This window comes from Numida meleagris, chromosome 1, assembly GCF_002078875.1.
Source record: "Numida meleagris isolate 19003 breed g44 Domestic line chromosome 1, NumMel1.0, whole genome shotgun sequence".
In the NCBI taxonomy this organism is placed as follows: domain Eukaryota; kingdom Metazoa; phylum Chordata; class Aves; order Galliformes; family Numididae; genus Numida; species Numida meleagris.
Genome location: NC_034409.1, coordinates 36,223,680 through 36,241,510, shown reverse-complemented (window position 1 = coordinate 36,241,510; position 17,831 = coordinate 36,223,680). Strand labels below are relative to the sequence as shown.

General features: G+C 36.7%; 1 protein-coding gene and 1 long non-coding RNA gene across 3 annotated transcripts in view; one reads left to right on the top strand and one right to left on the bottom strand.

The window, feature by feature from the left end:
* Positions 1–17,831, bottom strand: part of CNOT2 (CCR4-NOT transcription complex subunit 2) — a 93,916-nt gene that overhangs the window by 11,578 nt on the left and 64,507 nt on the right. For both annotated transcript variants that reach the window (XM_021385160.1, XM_021385159.1), the window contains exons 3-10: positions 16,009–16,075; positions 12,686–12,833; positions 11,891–12,073; positions 8,549–8,628; positions 7,178–7,303; positions 4,577–4,701; positions 2,929–3,049; positions 2,661–2,817 (exon numbers count right to left, since the gene is read on the bottom strand). In XM_021385160.1, the coding sequence (XP_021240835.1) occupies positions 2,661–2,817; positions 2,929–3,049; positions 4,577–4,701; positions 7,178–7,303; positions 8,549–8,628; positions 11,891–12,073; positions 12,686–12,833; positions 16,009–16,075 (1,007 nt within the window). The remainder of the gene's footprint in view (positions 1–2,660; positions 2,818–2,928; positions 3,050–4,576; positions 4,702–7,177; positions 7,304–8,548; positions 8,629–11,890; positions 12,074–12,685; positions 12,834–16,008; positions 16,076–17,831) is intronic.
* On the top strand, positions 8,635–14,610 carry LOC110392806. Its single transcript, XR_002434630.1, has 2 exons — positions 8,635–10,572; positions 13,892–14,610. It is a non-coding gene; the product is annotated as an uncharacterized LOC110392806 (long non-coding RNA).

Here is a 17,831-nt window from a genome sequence, read left to right as displayed (position 1 = left end):
AAGCTAATAGATTTTAAGAAACGAAAAGCATTTGTCTTCAGGAAATACATGACTATATAGGCAATACATAATCATTATTCCAACAATGAGGTAAGTGTTAACCTATCTATACAGAAAAGAGGTATAAAACTAGGAGTTATAAGGGTTACTTCAAATAAAGATATATGCAGAATTCTAAAACTGTGTTTCTAAAAGCACATTTATTGGGTGTTTAAACGGGGTAAGTGTCTTTAATATTAGAAGCATCTCACAAGGCAGAAAAAGAAATCTGCTTTCCACAAGCAGAATACTTTTATTTTTTCTAATATAATGTGTAAATCAAGCAAAGGATGTTTAACATAAGGCAAGACATTAAAGCACAGGCTGTTTGCTAAACTGCTCTGTAGTATAAAATAAAACCAACTTTATGACACAGAATAGATTAAATACTAAACCTATTCCTTCCATCCAACACATAAATATCTAATATACAGTAATTATATGCTAAAAGCTTTTAAAACCCCTGCTGTTTAACATATATCTGCTGGAAAAAAAAAAGCAGTAGCATGTCATATGCATATATTGTTTATGTAAACACACACACATAATAATAATCTGGATGTTGTACTTAGGAGCTGTATAGCACAGCGACAGGTCATCCCAAAGCAGAAAATCATGGAATGGTTGGAAGGGGCCTTAAGATCACCTAGTTCCAAATTCCCTACAGACTATTCAACAGATGGGTAAAGGTTAAGTTTTATTTCAGCCATTAAAACTAATTCGTAATGTTGTATAAAGTATCAAATAATATTACCAGAAGTATTATCTTATTACTTCTGCATGCCAGCTGTTTAACTAAATGACGTAACCAGATTTCACCTGTGTTGAGGAACAGTAAGACAGAAGCTCAAGAATTCAGACACAGACGTACTCTAAATTACTTTATGAACAAAGGCATTCTACTTTCAGCTGATTATCCTCCAATTACTTTTGAGCAATTTGTACTGAGAATAGTAAATAACTTCAGTATCAGGCAGATCCAGGAGATCCATCTCCCAGTGAGTGCTAAAAATACTAGAACTACTGAGGAAAAGCAGCAAACTGTGATCAGTTTAACTGTTCTTTATGTATTCCTAGCATGCTGAGGGAGAAGGAGATGGGAGTGAAAAACTGCTAGATTCAATAGGGAAGGGAACTGTGAGCCTAACACAAGCAAAGAAAATACTATGTTCGAGTAACACATTCTGCAAGTAACTACATGCAATTGTACCAGAAGGCTGAGTCTGGAAGGCGGTTTTGAAATATTTTTAAAAGTGCCAATGATATGACAATTTGAGTATGGTTTGATGCAAACATTACAGAAATATTTTCTAGAAATGATTATTTCTAAAGAGTTACGCCTCAAAAAATAAATACGTGCATCAATGCCAATCATTTCAAGATGCAAAAATCAGGAGCTATTTTTTCCCCGTGATTTCCCTCTCACCTTGACACTCCCATTCAGAAATCTTCCCTGCACTCACATATTCAGAGTGCAGCTGCATATAAAATTCACAAAAAACAGGAAGTCTGCATATATACTGCTTGGTCTTTGTTTCACTAACGTTTTATATGAAAGATTTTAAATGCATACACTACACTGCCAATAAGGCTAATGTTACATAAATCTCTGCTGATACAAAGCATCACAACTTTTTATCCAAGGCATTTAAACATCTCTTTTTTCCACACATACAGTCAAAGTGCCATGAAAGTAAGTTAAGTGACTATGGCTGATTTCTGCATTTTCTTTGCTGAAAGATTAAGAGTCATTTACACAATGTAAGGCAAAAATTCAGGACATGGAAAGACTGTATCAAAGGATAAGGTCAATACATGCTTCCTATCAACTATATGTTATAGATTAAAATAAACTAGAGGCCTGTTGTTCCCTCTCAGTGCCTCCCTCTATGAGAAGGGTATAACATTTTTCACGACCAAAGAGTCACGATGGGACATTCTCAGCTGCGAGAGCACCAGAAATTAAATTTATCTCACATAACTGTAGTCACGAAGATAGGTATTTTTCCCCAAACTGGGGAAGAATCTAGGTTCCTTCTGTAACAAGTACAGAAAAATAGGCTTTCTGGGCTGGTGATTCACCCCACTATTCTTAAGAACTTCTCTTACCATGGTGAAGTTGCTAATTACTTTTCTATCCACTGTCTCTACAGGAAGCCCAGCTGAATAAACTTAGGTGAAACGAATGACTGGAAGACAGCTATAACACTGTATTTTCATCTTTGGTGCAGAATAAACTCTAAAGATGCACTAGTATTTATCCCCCATATTCCTGTTATCTAAATGTAAATATCTTCAAGGAATATTATTATTAGAAAAATAACGTATACCTGAAGGTTATTAATAATACACTGTCAATTCCTTGAAGAAAGTCCTAAGAAGGTAAGAGAATAAGCAAAGCCACTAGGCCTACCGAAAGCTTGCAAAACAAAGCTCAGTAATCCTCAAAGCACAATTATCTTGTTTATGAAAGTTTTATTTTACTGTCATTAAGTTTTCAAATTTTATTTGGCAAAATATCTTGTGGATTTGATGCTTATGTGAGCTAAGTGAGTCTACTATTATGAATGACAGCATAATAAAAACAAAACTGAAGACAGTACTAAAAAACAGAAACTTACTCAGGAGAGTTGAGATTGAGACCTAGTGTTGTTAAATCACTTCCTAATGCAAGATGTACCATTCCTGGATCTGTCTCTGCTGCCCTGATGAATGTTAACAAGCCAATCATTCCAAACTGGTCCGTCACCATCCCTTGAGGAATGTTGGTAACCCGACCTGGGCAAGAAGAACAAATTAATTTTCTTCTTTCAAGAAGTGAAGAAATCAACACAATAATCTAAAGGACTGCCAAAACCTTTGAAGAGGACAAAGTGGAATGATACATACCATCAGGTAACACCTGGATCCCTTTTTTCTGCTGGTTGTTGTTTTGCGTAGTTGAACTTTTATCTCCAGGAAACTTGGGCCCATCTGTGCTGGATGATGTTTTGCCTGATGTATTCAAATTCTGTTAAAAGTAATTTGTAGAGTTGGTATGATGGAAACAATCCAAAAAGGAAAAGATTGGTTGACCGTATCCTTCAGCCAAGAGCTCTGAACAGTACTTCAAGTCACACTAATATATTAGCTACTAAAATGCAACAAAGCTGAAGCTCTTGTACTCTGTCGACAAATCTTATGTAATATTCAACACTTCATAAAATATACCTCCCATGCAATAAGAGCTATTAGTAAGCCTACAGCTTGCAATCTAGGACAAGAAAACATTTTACACTTGAGTTTGAATACACAATGAATGTCCCAAGTATCTGTGTTTTTTCCAATAGCTTTGTTCTTGCAGTCCACAACACTCCATGATGCAGCAATAGATAGTAACTCATGCCAATTTCAGGTGCAAACAACAAACAGTTGGCACCTTTGCAACTATCAGGAAAGAGATGTGAACACTATGTTTGGCAAGAAAACTGCGACAGCTCTCCAGGAGCCCACATACTGCCAAAAGGTACCTTCCATAAACATTATTTCTTTAATATTCTTTAAAACAAGTCTGCAGTGACACAATATAATCACGTTTAGTCCCTCGTTCCTTACCGTACTCAATTCCAAGTATATCAGAACATTCTCTACACCATAATCTGTCCACAGCATTCAAGCAGGAGGCCTAGACCCCACCTTCTTTGAAGTGACATTTTTCAGTTTTCACGTGAGTTTGTAGTCACTTCTAATACCTACCTGCCAATACCTCTGGCAACCCAATTAACAAATTTTTGCAATTCCAAGTAGTAAAACAATCAAACTAGAACATTTTGTCCAACACTGCAGAATGCTGTTCTCTGTCATCCAAATTTTAGTGTATCTATCTCTCATTAGTAATAAGAAGTGCAATTTTTAATTACAGATATTTCAGAGTAAACAATAGAAAAAAAATATCTAACACACAGTAATTAGAACAATACTTAAGATCCAACTAGTCTATAATATAACCACAAATGTAATTTTTTATTAAAAGACCATGTTCCCTGTGCTTTCATTTTCTCATCAAGAATTTTACCTTGAAGTGGTATTTTATCACCTAACATTTAAGGGATTTGACAGCTTTGAAGAAAGATGGTACAATGTGTAAATTACTGCTACTGATGAGAGGCACCAACAGTGAAAATTGAGCTGGAACCGATAGAAAAAGAAGTTACGAATTGCAAAACCTTAAAAATACATGTCAATTCTTGAAAATAATTTTGAAGTATTCCTGTGAGTTCTTTCTCATCCACTCTCGCTCTAAATACGTGAGGATATGCAGAACTCTTATGAAATTAAGAAAGCAAGGTCACAGTGACTGTTGGAACAAAAAAATGTTCTGAGAAATGCCATTTACACAGCCACATACGAAATCCTACTTATGTAAAATTTCTCATTAATTTAGAGGGGCAGCTTTGAAAACCTTACATTGTAAATAAATTCCACTGCCTATTTTGAAATACAGCAATCAAGAAAAGTTTGAACACTTGAAATAAAAGAAGCTTTAAGGTTTACTTACAGATTTATTATCATCATTACTTGATGTTGGGTCTTTGTAGCTGGAGCCTGGTAATGCTGGAAAATCTTCATTGTGTATTGAAAAGTCCTGGGACTGCTCACTTGCTGGTTTTGTTACCATTCCAACTATTATCAAAATGAAAGCAGGAATAACATTAAGTGACTGCTAAAAAAAGAATTTTCTGCTGTTGATCTTGCTCATTTTCCTTATGTGCACACTGTACAGCAGAAACAACTTAAAAAAAACTCATGTAAAATGAAACAAAGCATATTCATTTAAAACATCCACACAGATTAGACTAAAGCCTCTATTTAAGTGTGAACTGAGAAACACTCTGGGTTAAATTAATAGACAAATCCACCACTTTAAGAATGAAGCCCCAAACTTTAATCAAGAAAAGTACCTGTTTCGCAAATCTAAGTAACAAAAATCTTTACAGGCATTACTGAAGTAGCTTTTAAGGAAATCCACTGATGAAACAAGGATACTCTGCTTTTAATATTATACATTTTTCCTCCATTCTCTAATCTCTTTAGAAGCAGGTATTCTTAAGAAGATGCCCAGCTAACTTGCAACAGAACACATCACCAATGAAACACTTGCCTGTGACATAAGAATGACTCCTACCTTCAGTATGGAAACTGAAAGCATTTAGCCTGCATCTCTCAGTGCTCTGACCCTAGTTTTAAGTAAGTAGGCCAGTCACGTTGGAATATGGATTCTGACTACTGAAAAGCAACATTTTTTCTATGCCAGTTCAAAACAGAACAAAACAAAAATCCTTGGTCAGACACCCAAGGGCAAATACTCTTTTCTAAGACACAGAGAAGTAATACAGTGACTTGTTTGTAAACTACACCACTACAGTACGAGATGGCAGAAGCAAGTCTAGGGCCTATTTTTCAATGTTTCTTAATAGATAATATAAGATTTTAAATGGCTCAGTAGCTCACAACATATATGACTTTGTATTGTATTCTTAAGTTAAAGGTCAATGTTCCCTCAAGAAAAAAAAACTATAATCTCGTTTCCTCTGTAATCCCTTTGCTTTCATAGTTATTATGATTTCTTCCACTGGGAGAACAGTACTGATCATGAATTAACAAAACTGCATATTTTTCTTCTATCTAAAATCGTCTGCAGGCTTATTTTCCTAAATAAGCTAAGCATAAAGAAAGCATGTCTCAGCTCAGTTTCAAACCTTCTTTTTCTTGACCACAACCAAAAGCACTCTCCACCTTTATTTGCCGAGATGGTGGCAAGTGCATCTCATTCACTATTTCATTATTGTTTCTACTGTGACACCTATCCCCTGCACTTAGCAGATGCTCAAGATAACTTTTCAGACAGGTATTTTTTCACTAGTTCACCACACAATCACGCAAACAGGTATGCTAGCACCACAAATGGGGAAATGGTGTCTTTTTTTTTTTAATGCAGCAGTACCACTGAATGTTGAACTCCAGCCCCACGCCACAAGTACATCTGTGTGAGCCTTCCTCCTATCTTCCATCAGTTCTGCAAGTAATGGCTTCTCATTCTGAGATGGACAAACTCATAAACAACAAGCCATATTAGCTCACTACTCGTAGCATGACTTTCCAGCGTCTTTATAAAGGGAAGTGACTTTTGCCTGCATTTGGGAGCACTTACTTCTTTAGCTGTTTCTCACAGCTATCTTAAGCAGAGGGTCTTGGTTACACCCAATCCATGAGGCTACTTTCCCCTGATAATGCAGTATCTATTATTTCGCTCCAATTAGAATTGGAGCTATCTCTGAAGAACACTAGCTTTTTTTTAGCTGGAAAAGACTAGGGTATTTTTAGTTGGAAATTTGACAAGTGTCACAAAAATAAGTTATAAATGCAACTTTTCAGAGCAGCTGACGCAACATGCATGACAAAATCTACTGAAGCAGTAACAAAAAAAAAAAGTATTGTCCTTCATGCTAAACTTACCCCATTTTTTCCCAGACCCAAATAGTAAGATTTGTATCCACCCTTATGTTTCTCCTTTTATTATTTTTAAGCTGTTCAGTAAGAATTATATAAGACACAGATTTGGCATCTGATTGACAACAGTCAGTGCTTACAGGCTACTTTTTTCTTGAACTCTGATGTTCATCATAAGAGTTACAGTGAACAGTACTACAGTGAGTACTACCAATAAACACTGAAAATAAATGGTATGTTCACAAGTGCTCACTTTCTACACAAAAACAATCTCTAACAATCAAACATTATTTCTAAAATTTACTATTCAGAATTGGACAGTTTTTGCATACATACAACTAGAAAGCAACCTACTGCCTAAAAAATTTCTGGACAGTGAGCAGCTTTAAATTTATCATGCTCTACCAACTGAAAAGCCCAGCAGCCACTGTTGGTGGTGAACTTGAAACAGGTAAGTCTTAATACTTACAGAAACCTGAGAGGAATCTCCAATTATAAAGATATTGATTGCTGATTTTCAGAAAACGAGACTTAGCTCAAGATTCTGGCATTTTTGAGAAGGCTTCCTATTGTCTTTAGAACTGAAAAAAGCGAATCAAGCAAATAAACACATCGTTCATTCAAAGAGTTTTCAAAAATATAACCTTACCATAGGGAGCCCTTCCAGCTAAAGGGTTTATTAATGGAGTTGGATTGCCACTTCCTTCCCTTCTGTTTCTGTCTGCTAGTGCTGGAAAATCTGAGAGGTCCAGTCCTGTCACATTTTCACTTCCATCTACAACAAAAGCAGGTATTTTATTTTATTTTATTTTATTTTTTGCTGTTTGGTTGATCGGCTTTATTTATTTATTTTTTACTCATCAACTAGCATTATGCACAAGATAAATGTTGGATATATTTTCTTGCTTCAAACTGATCTTTTTACTCTTACATTTATAATTACCACAAACACATACAGCATCTGTATTACGACACTAGTCTAAAGAGCATCAAGATTTTTCTCTAAACAAATGCACTCAGTAGTATTTAGTAACAACCTTTGTTCATTTTGAATTAAACACTGCATATGTGAGATAGAGGCAGACTATCAAAACTGTAGTATTATAAACAGGTAACCTATTTAAAATGCAAGGAGCTATCAAGGAAAGATTTCAGACAAGATAATCACCCATATGAGCAACAAGGAGCTCTCTTCTCCTTAGATAAGACAAGAAAAGGTAAAGTTCAAACCACTGTAGAGCCAATACGGTACAAGTAACATGGGAAGATTTTCAGTTTGCAGTGAAAAAAACACATAGCTGAGGAGAGTAGCACAGCTCTGTATGGGTGTCACAAGGCCATGGGGATGCCAAACCCACTGGCCAAGCCTTCCATGCTGTGACATCAGCAACACCTCAGGGCTGGCAGCCACCAACAAACCAACACCAAAGCACTGTGAGCCTACAGCACCTACATGAGAACATTGATTGATCTCTAATTTATTAAAGTCAGGTGAAGAGTAATTCCCTGGGAAAAATCACAACTGAAACAACTGACTAAAAGAATCGCTTTGAGGTCTCTCAAAGTGCTGCCCTGCTGTGTTTATCCTTTGTAATGTTTGAAACTTTTCTTCTCTGATTTCCTTTCCAATTCCATAAGCTACTTTGCATTTCTAACTGAACAGATACAACTTCTGGAAATGTGATATACAGTGAGTATTCTCTAGCAGACTTGTACTTTGCCTCTGAGAAGTATTATAAGCCACTGCTCTGAAGCAGTAACACCAGATGGCATAGCACTGTTTTTGTTATTTTATGCCATGGGAAAACAAACAAACCATTAATACACTTATTTCTCCACAGAATCTTGGAACTAAAATAAAATACTTTTTCCACATTAAAGTCAGGTTTACAGAACCTACTGAAGAATACTGAGAGTTACTCTCCAACTTCTGGGCAACAACTACACTCAAAGTATTTTCAACCTTATTCAGTCAAAACCAAAATCTTTCTACTGAACTGTGAGATCAGTATAAACTCACCTGTTCCATTAAAAATGTTACTTGATAAGGAGTTATTCATTCCAAATGCCTGATTTCTGTTCATCCCAAATCCAGACATACTGCGAAAAAAATCCAAGAAGTCAGAGAAAAGAGAATAGAGACTTCATAATTTCCAGCTGAAGGCATTAAGGAAAAAAGCCAAAGGCACTTAAATTATTTCATCTTAAGCAATCCACTTTAGCCTGTACTCCATTTTTAATTATTTTCCTTTATACCTTTGAAAATTCTGAACAGCAATGAGCACTGCTGAATGAAGACAATTGGAATGACTTTGTAATAACCTGATTTTTTTCTTAATAGCTACGACTCCTTTGACATCTGTCAGTCAGCAAGTTATGATAAATACGCATTTTACTCAATAATTTCATATTAAAAATGAAATATCAGTAAAAACAACAGCAAAAAGTCAGACTAGTGCATTCGTTTGCAGGTGGAAGCTGAATCATAGATGTGATCAAGTTTGTCATGACTCAGTTAAAAGCTGGAAAGTTACTGTGTGCAATCATCACAATGTATGGTCTCTGCCACACAAGGACACCAGTTAAAGTTTCAGGCAGACAAGCAAAAATATTTGAAGACATCTAAGAATTAGATAGGACTGCTGTGGTCTGACAAAGACCCGAATGATCTGCTCCATTCTGTGCAAGCTGAAGATGTTAAGTAGTCACAAGGTAGCCCAGAGCTGAGAGAAATTCTGTATTTCTGCCCTATGGGAAACCACAACATTCATTTCCCCCTGTAAGAGGACACAAGTTGATATTTTACAAGTTTCTGTGCATACAAGTGTCAAAAGTTTTCCTACTAGAATTTTTATTTATATGTCTTTTCCACATTTTTACAATTAATTTCAAGCACTAAATACTTTGTTTTGGATTGAGACATCAAGAAAAGGAAACGGTCAAGAATGGTCCCATCCTGCTTTGCTTCAGCAAGATGGTGCATTTGAAAGACATCCAAATCCTTGACACTTCATGCCTTGGAAGAAACATTTCTGGTATCCCCTGTGAACCCTAGACTTGGTGAGAGCACCAACCGGAGATAATTTGATCTTGAAGGAATATGACCTTGCTTGGTCACAGACAAGCTTCTCATTCAAGGTGTTTTTTTTGTTGTTCATTTGTTTTAAAAGTAATTAGAATTAACTAGATCAAGAATTTCAGTGATAAGAAACGGATTAGGCCACCAGATGTGAACTTCCCTACACTTACTTGTAAACTGCTTGTTAACCAGTGTTACCTCAGCTTCCAGCCTGTTTTGCTGATGTAACTGAGAAAGTTAAGTATTTTGTGTGTTCCAAGATCTAAAATCATTCTTTGCTCCAAGAAAGGGAACAATTATCAAAATACTTCATGGAAGTCACATAATTCATGCACCTCTCAAGGAAATAAAAACCTTCTTTTTCCAAATGTCATTTCACCACTTAATTAAATATAGTCAATTAACAATTGGATATGTACTATACTTTTGTAGGCTAATAAAATGTGGAATAAGAACTTGTCATTGTTCCAGTAATGTGTCCTTCTCAACTTGTAAAAACTGTATCATCATTAACATGAGCTGTACAATGCAAACAGCAAAAGAAGAGGGTTTTAATTCAAATGCTCCTACAGAATGGAATTTCATTATCTCTGCCCTACAGCTGGATGTTATTTAAACAAGTACTTCCTATACATCAATCTCCAAAATCATTATTCTCTGCATGTAGATTTTTTTTTTGATCCATGCTCAAGTTTTAAAAATACTTTAAAATATAAAATTATCTATTTAAGTTATTATTTCCTTTGCTTGCTGCTACATCACAGGAAAGAAAAGGCCAAGAAATGAGGACTGCTCTTGAAGTAACGCCTCCTATTTTACTATGTTAGCCCACAACATCAGAGGTGGACGTTAGTGGTACGGCAGTGGGGGGTCAAACCATCCCATCAATATTCTGTTCCATGTTGTTGCCGTGTGACAGACGGCAGCAGAGGGGCACTCTGACATGGAAATGTGGATAAGCAAAGGTGTGTCAGTGAATTCCTCCATGTGGAAAAAATGGCAGCCAGTGGCATCCATTAGCCTTTGCTGAATGTTTATGGAGACCAAACAGTGGATGTGAGCACAGTAAGGAGGTGGGTGGTGAGTTTCAGCAGTGGGTCACCTCAGCTGATGCAGATTTTGATGAGTGCGGCATGCAGGCTCTTGTTCATTGGGGCAAAAATGCATAGCTAATGGTAGTGACTACGTTAAAAAATAGTGTTTTGTAGCTGAGAATTTGCTCTATCAAATACTGTTGTTGTGTTCTTTGTATATGTTGTAGTTGCCATGGAAATAAATAGGAGGCATTACTTTCAGAATGGCCTGTGTCCAAAGTCTTCTCACACTCCAAGAACACAAATTGCTATTACCAAACCTCTATTGCTGTGATTAAGAAAAAGGTTATTTAATGCCTATATCATAATGGAAAGATACAGAACTAAATAGTTTTTCTTCATTTATTTTGTAAAAATACTGTAAGAGGTTAGAGGTGGCACCTGACTGCCAGGAGCGTATTTGTGCTCAGTCCCCTAGGCTAGGGCACGAAGCCAGAAAGAGGAACAAACTGGGAGCACAGGGATCATGAGGTTGTGGAAAGAAGCCTGGAAAACAGTCAGCTGTGTGAAGCTGACTACACGTTATGTAATCAGACACACATTTTAATACAAGGTTATCAATATAAACTAAGCATGAACATATCAACAGCACAAAGCACAATGATTTCTGATGCCACAATTTTGCCCAGAGTTAGAAAAAGAACAGAAGTAACTGAGAAAATTCTGGCATCAAAATGAGCACCAAAACCTTAGATGAGTTGTAAACCACTGCGTTCCATATTATTCCAGAATTTAAAGAAGTAAAATATCTCCACTGTGGGAGATATTGTGGTCTCCATTGTGTCCAAATCAGTTAACTGTTCTTATAGAACAACTATTTATCAATAGTTATTCTGGATCACATCTTGCCTTAATTCTTCCCAAACTCATAGATGAATAGTTTTCAAGAAAATGTATACACACAAAAATCAAGGTCCATTTCAAAAACGAACGTGGGAACACACTAGAACATCACATATTTTAAAGAAAGAGCAGTAGAAATCCAGTAGTCAGAAACAGAATTTAGCTGAAAGGCTTCAAAATGCCGGCACAAGCACTGAAAGCAGCTTTCAAAGTTAGTGTGGAGAGACTGGAAGACACAAAGCAGCACTTTCAAGTTTTATTCTAATGGATAAAATAATCAGACTTTGAGAGCAGTATTTAAGCACGCCCATGGCGGTACAGGGATGGTCTGACCAAACAGCCTTACCTGTTCACAGTAAAAGGTTGTCGAGAGGGTTGCTGCTTTGGCATACATATTATGCTTGGAGAGCTTCTGTTGGGGCTGCCTAACCCTGAACTGCTCATGCTGTTTGTCCTGCTGGGAATTCCAATGCCCTGACCAACCTGGGAGTGGTTCATCATATTCCTAGGATTCATAGGCAATATCCCCCTGAAAGAGAAAAACCATCCACAGAGATGAATCTGTACACTAGTATTTGGTTACTCATTTAAATTACTCATGTAGGATAGACTTTGAGTTGTTGCAACTTAATTCGTGCTTAGATTCAACACAACATGTTTGGATTACTCTCTATAATTAATGTAGTTTTGGATTTCTTCAGAAACACCAGATGACCCATTGCGTACCAATCAAGTCCTCGGACAGGTTCAGATAAATACTTAAGTACTATGCATTTCAAGAGGCGTTACAACTCTTTTTTAAAGAGCACTTTGGACCTACTACCTTAATATTCTCACACAGCGTAGGACAGCCGTATAAAAATGTTAACCATCAGAACAACCGAAAAACAGACTTTTACATTCCGAAGCAGAATTTGCCAGCAACTTATCCTTTACATACAAAATCAAACACTGTCTTACATTAAGTCTTATCCTACTGTTTTACAGTATTACTTACCTAACACAGGCAGTGGTCAATAAAAAATACTGCTTTTCTTTTTTAATTAATCAGTCTAAAGTAGCTGAGGCACGATATGTAGAACATTTAGTAAGTGCTCTGCCGAAAGACACAATTGCAGAAACATTGGCTATCAATAAATACCTGCTCGGAGATGGAGGCGTGTGAAGTGACATTGTTGGTACCCCTGTTGTTGGCGTTACGTGGCTCGGTAACTGAGTGCCTTGTGATAAGCTGCGATTTAACTGAGGGGTATTGTTGCTCATTCCCCTCATTGGAAGGCCTAGTGCACCTATTGAAAAAAAATTCAGAGGGGTGGAGATACATAGCGATCCGGAACAAAGTCTTAGCCATCAGGTGTGGATGGAAACAATTTATGCTGACAACCTCAAAAAGTGTAAAGACTGTAGGAAAGTGCAGTGTAAAATGAAGTCCTTGCTTGCGTACTACAAGCCCAGTTATCTCACACATAGCCCCATTCGTGTCAAACTTGAGAAAGGCTCTTGACAAAATTTATCTTTAAGTCAATAACAAAATTCTGTTTCCTTTGAGATGTATTCTGAATAGAACAGGGTGAGCTGTGGTTTGGTTGATGAGGACGTGGAAACCTACATATTATCTTTAAAAAGTCGGTGTTTTGAGAAAATGAAGATCTCCACCGAATAAATAGGTTATTACATTTGAATAAATTGATAAATATTTGGCTGGCACTTAGAACCCCAAACTAGCTTGTTAAAAAATATGCAAACCTGTAACTAAAAAAAATGAAACTACGAATATTTCGTAACATGGCTTTCAGGACATCAAAATGAATCTTTTAGGACACTTCTCCGTAAAGTTTAAGTTGCTTCTTTTTGATAAGGCAATTTCAGTGTCCAAAGTCAAGTTAGATTTAATTTTTTGAGGACTGAAAGCAAGTAGGAATTTAACCATCCTCAACTTGCAATTAAAAGCATACAGGGCTGATTTTGGTTTTCTTTGTTTGTTTGTTTCTTAGCACTGTGATCAAATTTATTTTCTACGCAAGCATTTAGGTGCAATAAAATAACGTAAGCACTTTATTAACCCCCCCCCCCCCCCCAAAAAAAAATCATCTCAATTCAGAAGAACAAAAAATAACCTGTCTCAAGATGTCAGAATACTTTATGGAGTTTCTGATCATTTTCACATAGCTTTTCTGTATTCGTGAAGTTTCGGAATTATGTCCAAAGACAAGAAAAAGCCATTTAGTGCAACATATCAACAGAAACACACTTGCATCTAAAACGCGATAGCTATAAATAACAGGCCTATCGCTTTGGAGTGAGGCTGCTGAGGAAGCCTCAGAGAATTTAAAACCTTATCTTGCAGACAAAAGGAAGAAAAATTATGACGAATCAGCACTCTCCGATGATAGATCACCCCTTCAGCAGAGCTGAATATGCCAGCGTACGACATGATGAAATACTAAGAATGCAAAGAATGGACACAGCATACGTTCCAGTTATTACTACAGACAAGGTCTGAAGAAACCTCCCAGTTGTTCAGCTCTCGCTCTTGCAGAAGCGCTGTCTACCCGGTGTTCTCCCCTACAATTCACAGCAAGTCTGCAACGAGGGATTTTGATAACACTCCAGTTTATCTCTATAAATTGAGATTAAGAAGTAGTGTGACTCACTATAACAAGCCTCCTAAGACTTCATTAATTGCTGATTATATCAAGGTGTTCGCTGCAAATATTTTGGCAATTTGCTGCATCAGAATAATTTCAATGAGCATAAATATGTATTATAAATAATATTTCACGCTGATTAACAATTAGGTGGAATTAAAATGGTAAAGAAAAAAACCCATACTCTTCTAGAGATGGTACACTGAAAAATGTGATTACAGTATTCAGGTTGATTTTGTGCAAGCATTTGTATGAACATAGTCATTTTTTCATTCATAGTGTTTCTTCTAGTTGTTGCTTTTCTTCGATTACAATTTTTGATGAGTAGTTCTGCTACCGTGTTCCTGTGGCTGGCAAGTAGGGGCAGCTGGAATATTTGCCATTACAAAGAAATCCCAAATGATCAAAAAAAAAAAAACAAACAAAAGCAACCAAAGAAACCCTCTGTTATGCTTCCTTTTTCTATGCTTTTCATTTAAACTGAGACAAGAGATTTGTCAACTGATTGATTAAGTGGTTAATTTTTAATACCTACAAATTAAGTTTAACTTAACTCTTCAAAATGACATCTTGCTAAATGATTGACAACTATCAATCTAAAAGTACCTGGACAGCAGCTTTGTCTCTCCCAGAATATTTTAATAACAAGCATTTACGCAAACATAGCAGCTTCTCCCTGCACCCTGAAAATATTTATTTTTGAATTTTCAGCCATGCAAGTCTCCATGTTCAAGAGCTTATGTCCTAGACATGACATACAACTGGACTGAACAACAAAGTTGATGAAAAAAAAAGTTACCCCTAAAAATAATCAGCTACTTCAGTATCTTTATGCAGCTGAGTCTGAAAAGTGCCAGATTCAGGACCCAAAAGTCCATACCTGACTCTCAGACTGGCCAAAAAGTCCCAGCAGGGCAATCAAACACCCATTGGTATGATGCAGTCACTCATCAACAGTCACAGGGATAGTAAAAAAAAATAATAAAAAAACCACTATACTTTTTAAACTGTGTGAAGAAAGCCTAAATAAGCTATGAAGGCCACGCACATGGGAGACAAAGCTTTCAGTGTGTCCAAATTAAATCCTCCGCACTCTAAAATGTTCTGAAGACACCTTTCCTTAGTGTCTGAGTCAGATGGACTTGGCTAGAAAGCTGCAAACATTCAGAAGTGTGGAGTAATGAAAGATGTTCTCAAACCTGTTTTACTTGTGTAACTCTATCTATAAACTCGGGTGTTCTGAGTCACTCTGTGTGTGTGCCCCTCTTAACTACAGGGAGGTTCAGCTCTTAACTCCAGCACTTAGGTCAGGTCTAGCATTGCACAATGCTACTGTTTCTCTGTAAGTCTTCACTAGCAACGACATACACAAGACTGGCACTTGCAAGAAAAAAATCTTCAAGAGATGGAAAAAATTGAACAGTGGAGCTGAAGGAAACAATCGTACTGGCCTAACTCTGCCAAATGTGAGCTGCCAAGCATATAGACAAGATTTAATTTGCTACTATAAACCATGAAGTATAATTTCCTTCTAGCCTTTAGATGTTTTTCTGAGCGAGGCTCATTTTGGCCCAGCTCACCTTCCTTAGTTTTTCTTCAGCCACTTAAGTCCCAGACATACTTTATAGGATGACTGTATTTGGATATTTAACAGCTATACGGTGTCAATACGTGACACCTTGTATACCAAACACCACAAAAACGGATGACAGACAATGCAAAAACGTATCTTCCAAAATAAACGAAGTCACACATTCGAGAGGACACAGAGCATGAAACTAGAACATCTAATAAAATCAATAAAAGTAATTCTTACTTTGTTGCCCGTATAAACTTGCCCCAAACTGAGACAGCTGACCTGATGTTGATGGTGATGCCAGCATCTAAAATTTTAAAAAAAGAATAGAAGGTTATTATAGACACAGAGATATGACAGTAGCTTGCTCTGGAAGTCTGCAACAGCATATAAAAGTGACTAAAAATCCCCACATTTTTTTCAACCATCAAGTTTTAGAAACTCCCTAAAATATCTGCAAAGCAATAACAGTACATTCCATGTCAATACATCTGACTCTGCATGTAGAAAACCAGACTTTCTTTAACTTGCAAAAAATAGCATAGAGGAAGAAGATGCAAAAGCTTTCAGTTTTCCCACCCTAGCAGCTAAGAGAGCCATCTTTACAGAAGAAGGAATACTCAGTTATTTAAATCAGATGCGGGGCTTTTTTCCCTGCAAAACACACGTCACTCACACAGATTTTCTGTTTAATTCAGTAACAGCAAGTGCAAAGTTTCATATTATCAGCTGTACATGTGAACAGTGGGAAATGAGTGCCTAGGTTGCAGCTGCCATATAGAAACAGATTTACACATTAGGTAAGATTCAAATATTAAAATTATAACATAGTAACCCCTAAAAAGCACGCATCATGCCTGGAATGCACCGTGTGAACAGCTAGGATGTACAAATATCAGATGAAGTAATATTTCCTGCTTCATTGTGCCCACTTTAGAGATACCGCATATTACCAAATATTTCCATTAAAAACTTTTATGGCCACTTTCAGACATCACACACGAAATGCGACAAACTAGAGACTCCCAAGAAAAGTAAGATATATATATATAAAAAAAAAAAACAACAACAAGATATCTGAAGAAAGGCTTGGGTTTGCACACCCCAAAGAGAAGGCAGTTATGGCAGTGACAAGATGCCAGATTTTCAGTCACAACTGTGAGAGAAAAGAATAAACTACTCTCCATGCTGCTGCAGAAATTGGATGGGTTAATAACAAAAGTTGAGGAACAGAAGATTTAGGCTAAAGCACTGGATTACACAGCTTCCTTCTGCCAGTCTCCATCCCTGGATGTTTTTAAAGAATCAGTCTGATGTTTGTCAACATTCAGTCTGGCTGGTTTTCCCTTGGAACAAAAAGGGGTAATTAGTCGACCTGATCCATCCAGCTCACAGCAGAATACACTACTCATACTTAGTAATCCATGGGCAGATATTTGTGTGTTTAGTGCAGTAGTTTGGACCTGAACTGAAGGATGGTTCCAAGGAAAGGGATGCCTGGATTCTTATCTGTACTCTCACGCTCTCAGCTTGAGAGTTAAAAAAAAAAAAAAAAAAGATAATTAAAATTAAAATACATGATACTGTGGTAAACTGCAAACCGTTTTGTTGACTTAACCTAGATAGATGTAAAGCTCAAACAAACCTTAGGAAGTGTCCAGTTGTCTGTGCTGGAGCCAAATGCAGATGGCAGAAACGAGAAATAAAACTTGCAGGGTAGACACTAAATATCAAGAGTAGCTTTGATGTCTATAACTTACATCAAGTACTGATGACTTTTTGAATATATAGACAAGGCACAAGAGGAAAAAGTGCAGTAGAAAATAACTACTGTCAGAAGAGGTACCAGAAATATTACCTCAAACTTGTATATGCTCACATTATTTTGGGCATACATTTGGTAGAAAGCAACCACAGCAATAAACATGCATACTTGTATACATAAGAGGGCTGAACTATTAAGACAAAAACTTCCTACAGAAAAAAAATACCTAGCTAAAATAGATGCCAAACTGAATCCAAGTTCTCCCTTCTTACTGGAGGACCGGCTGTAAACAAAAGAA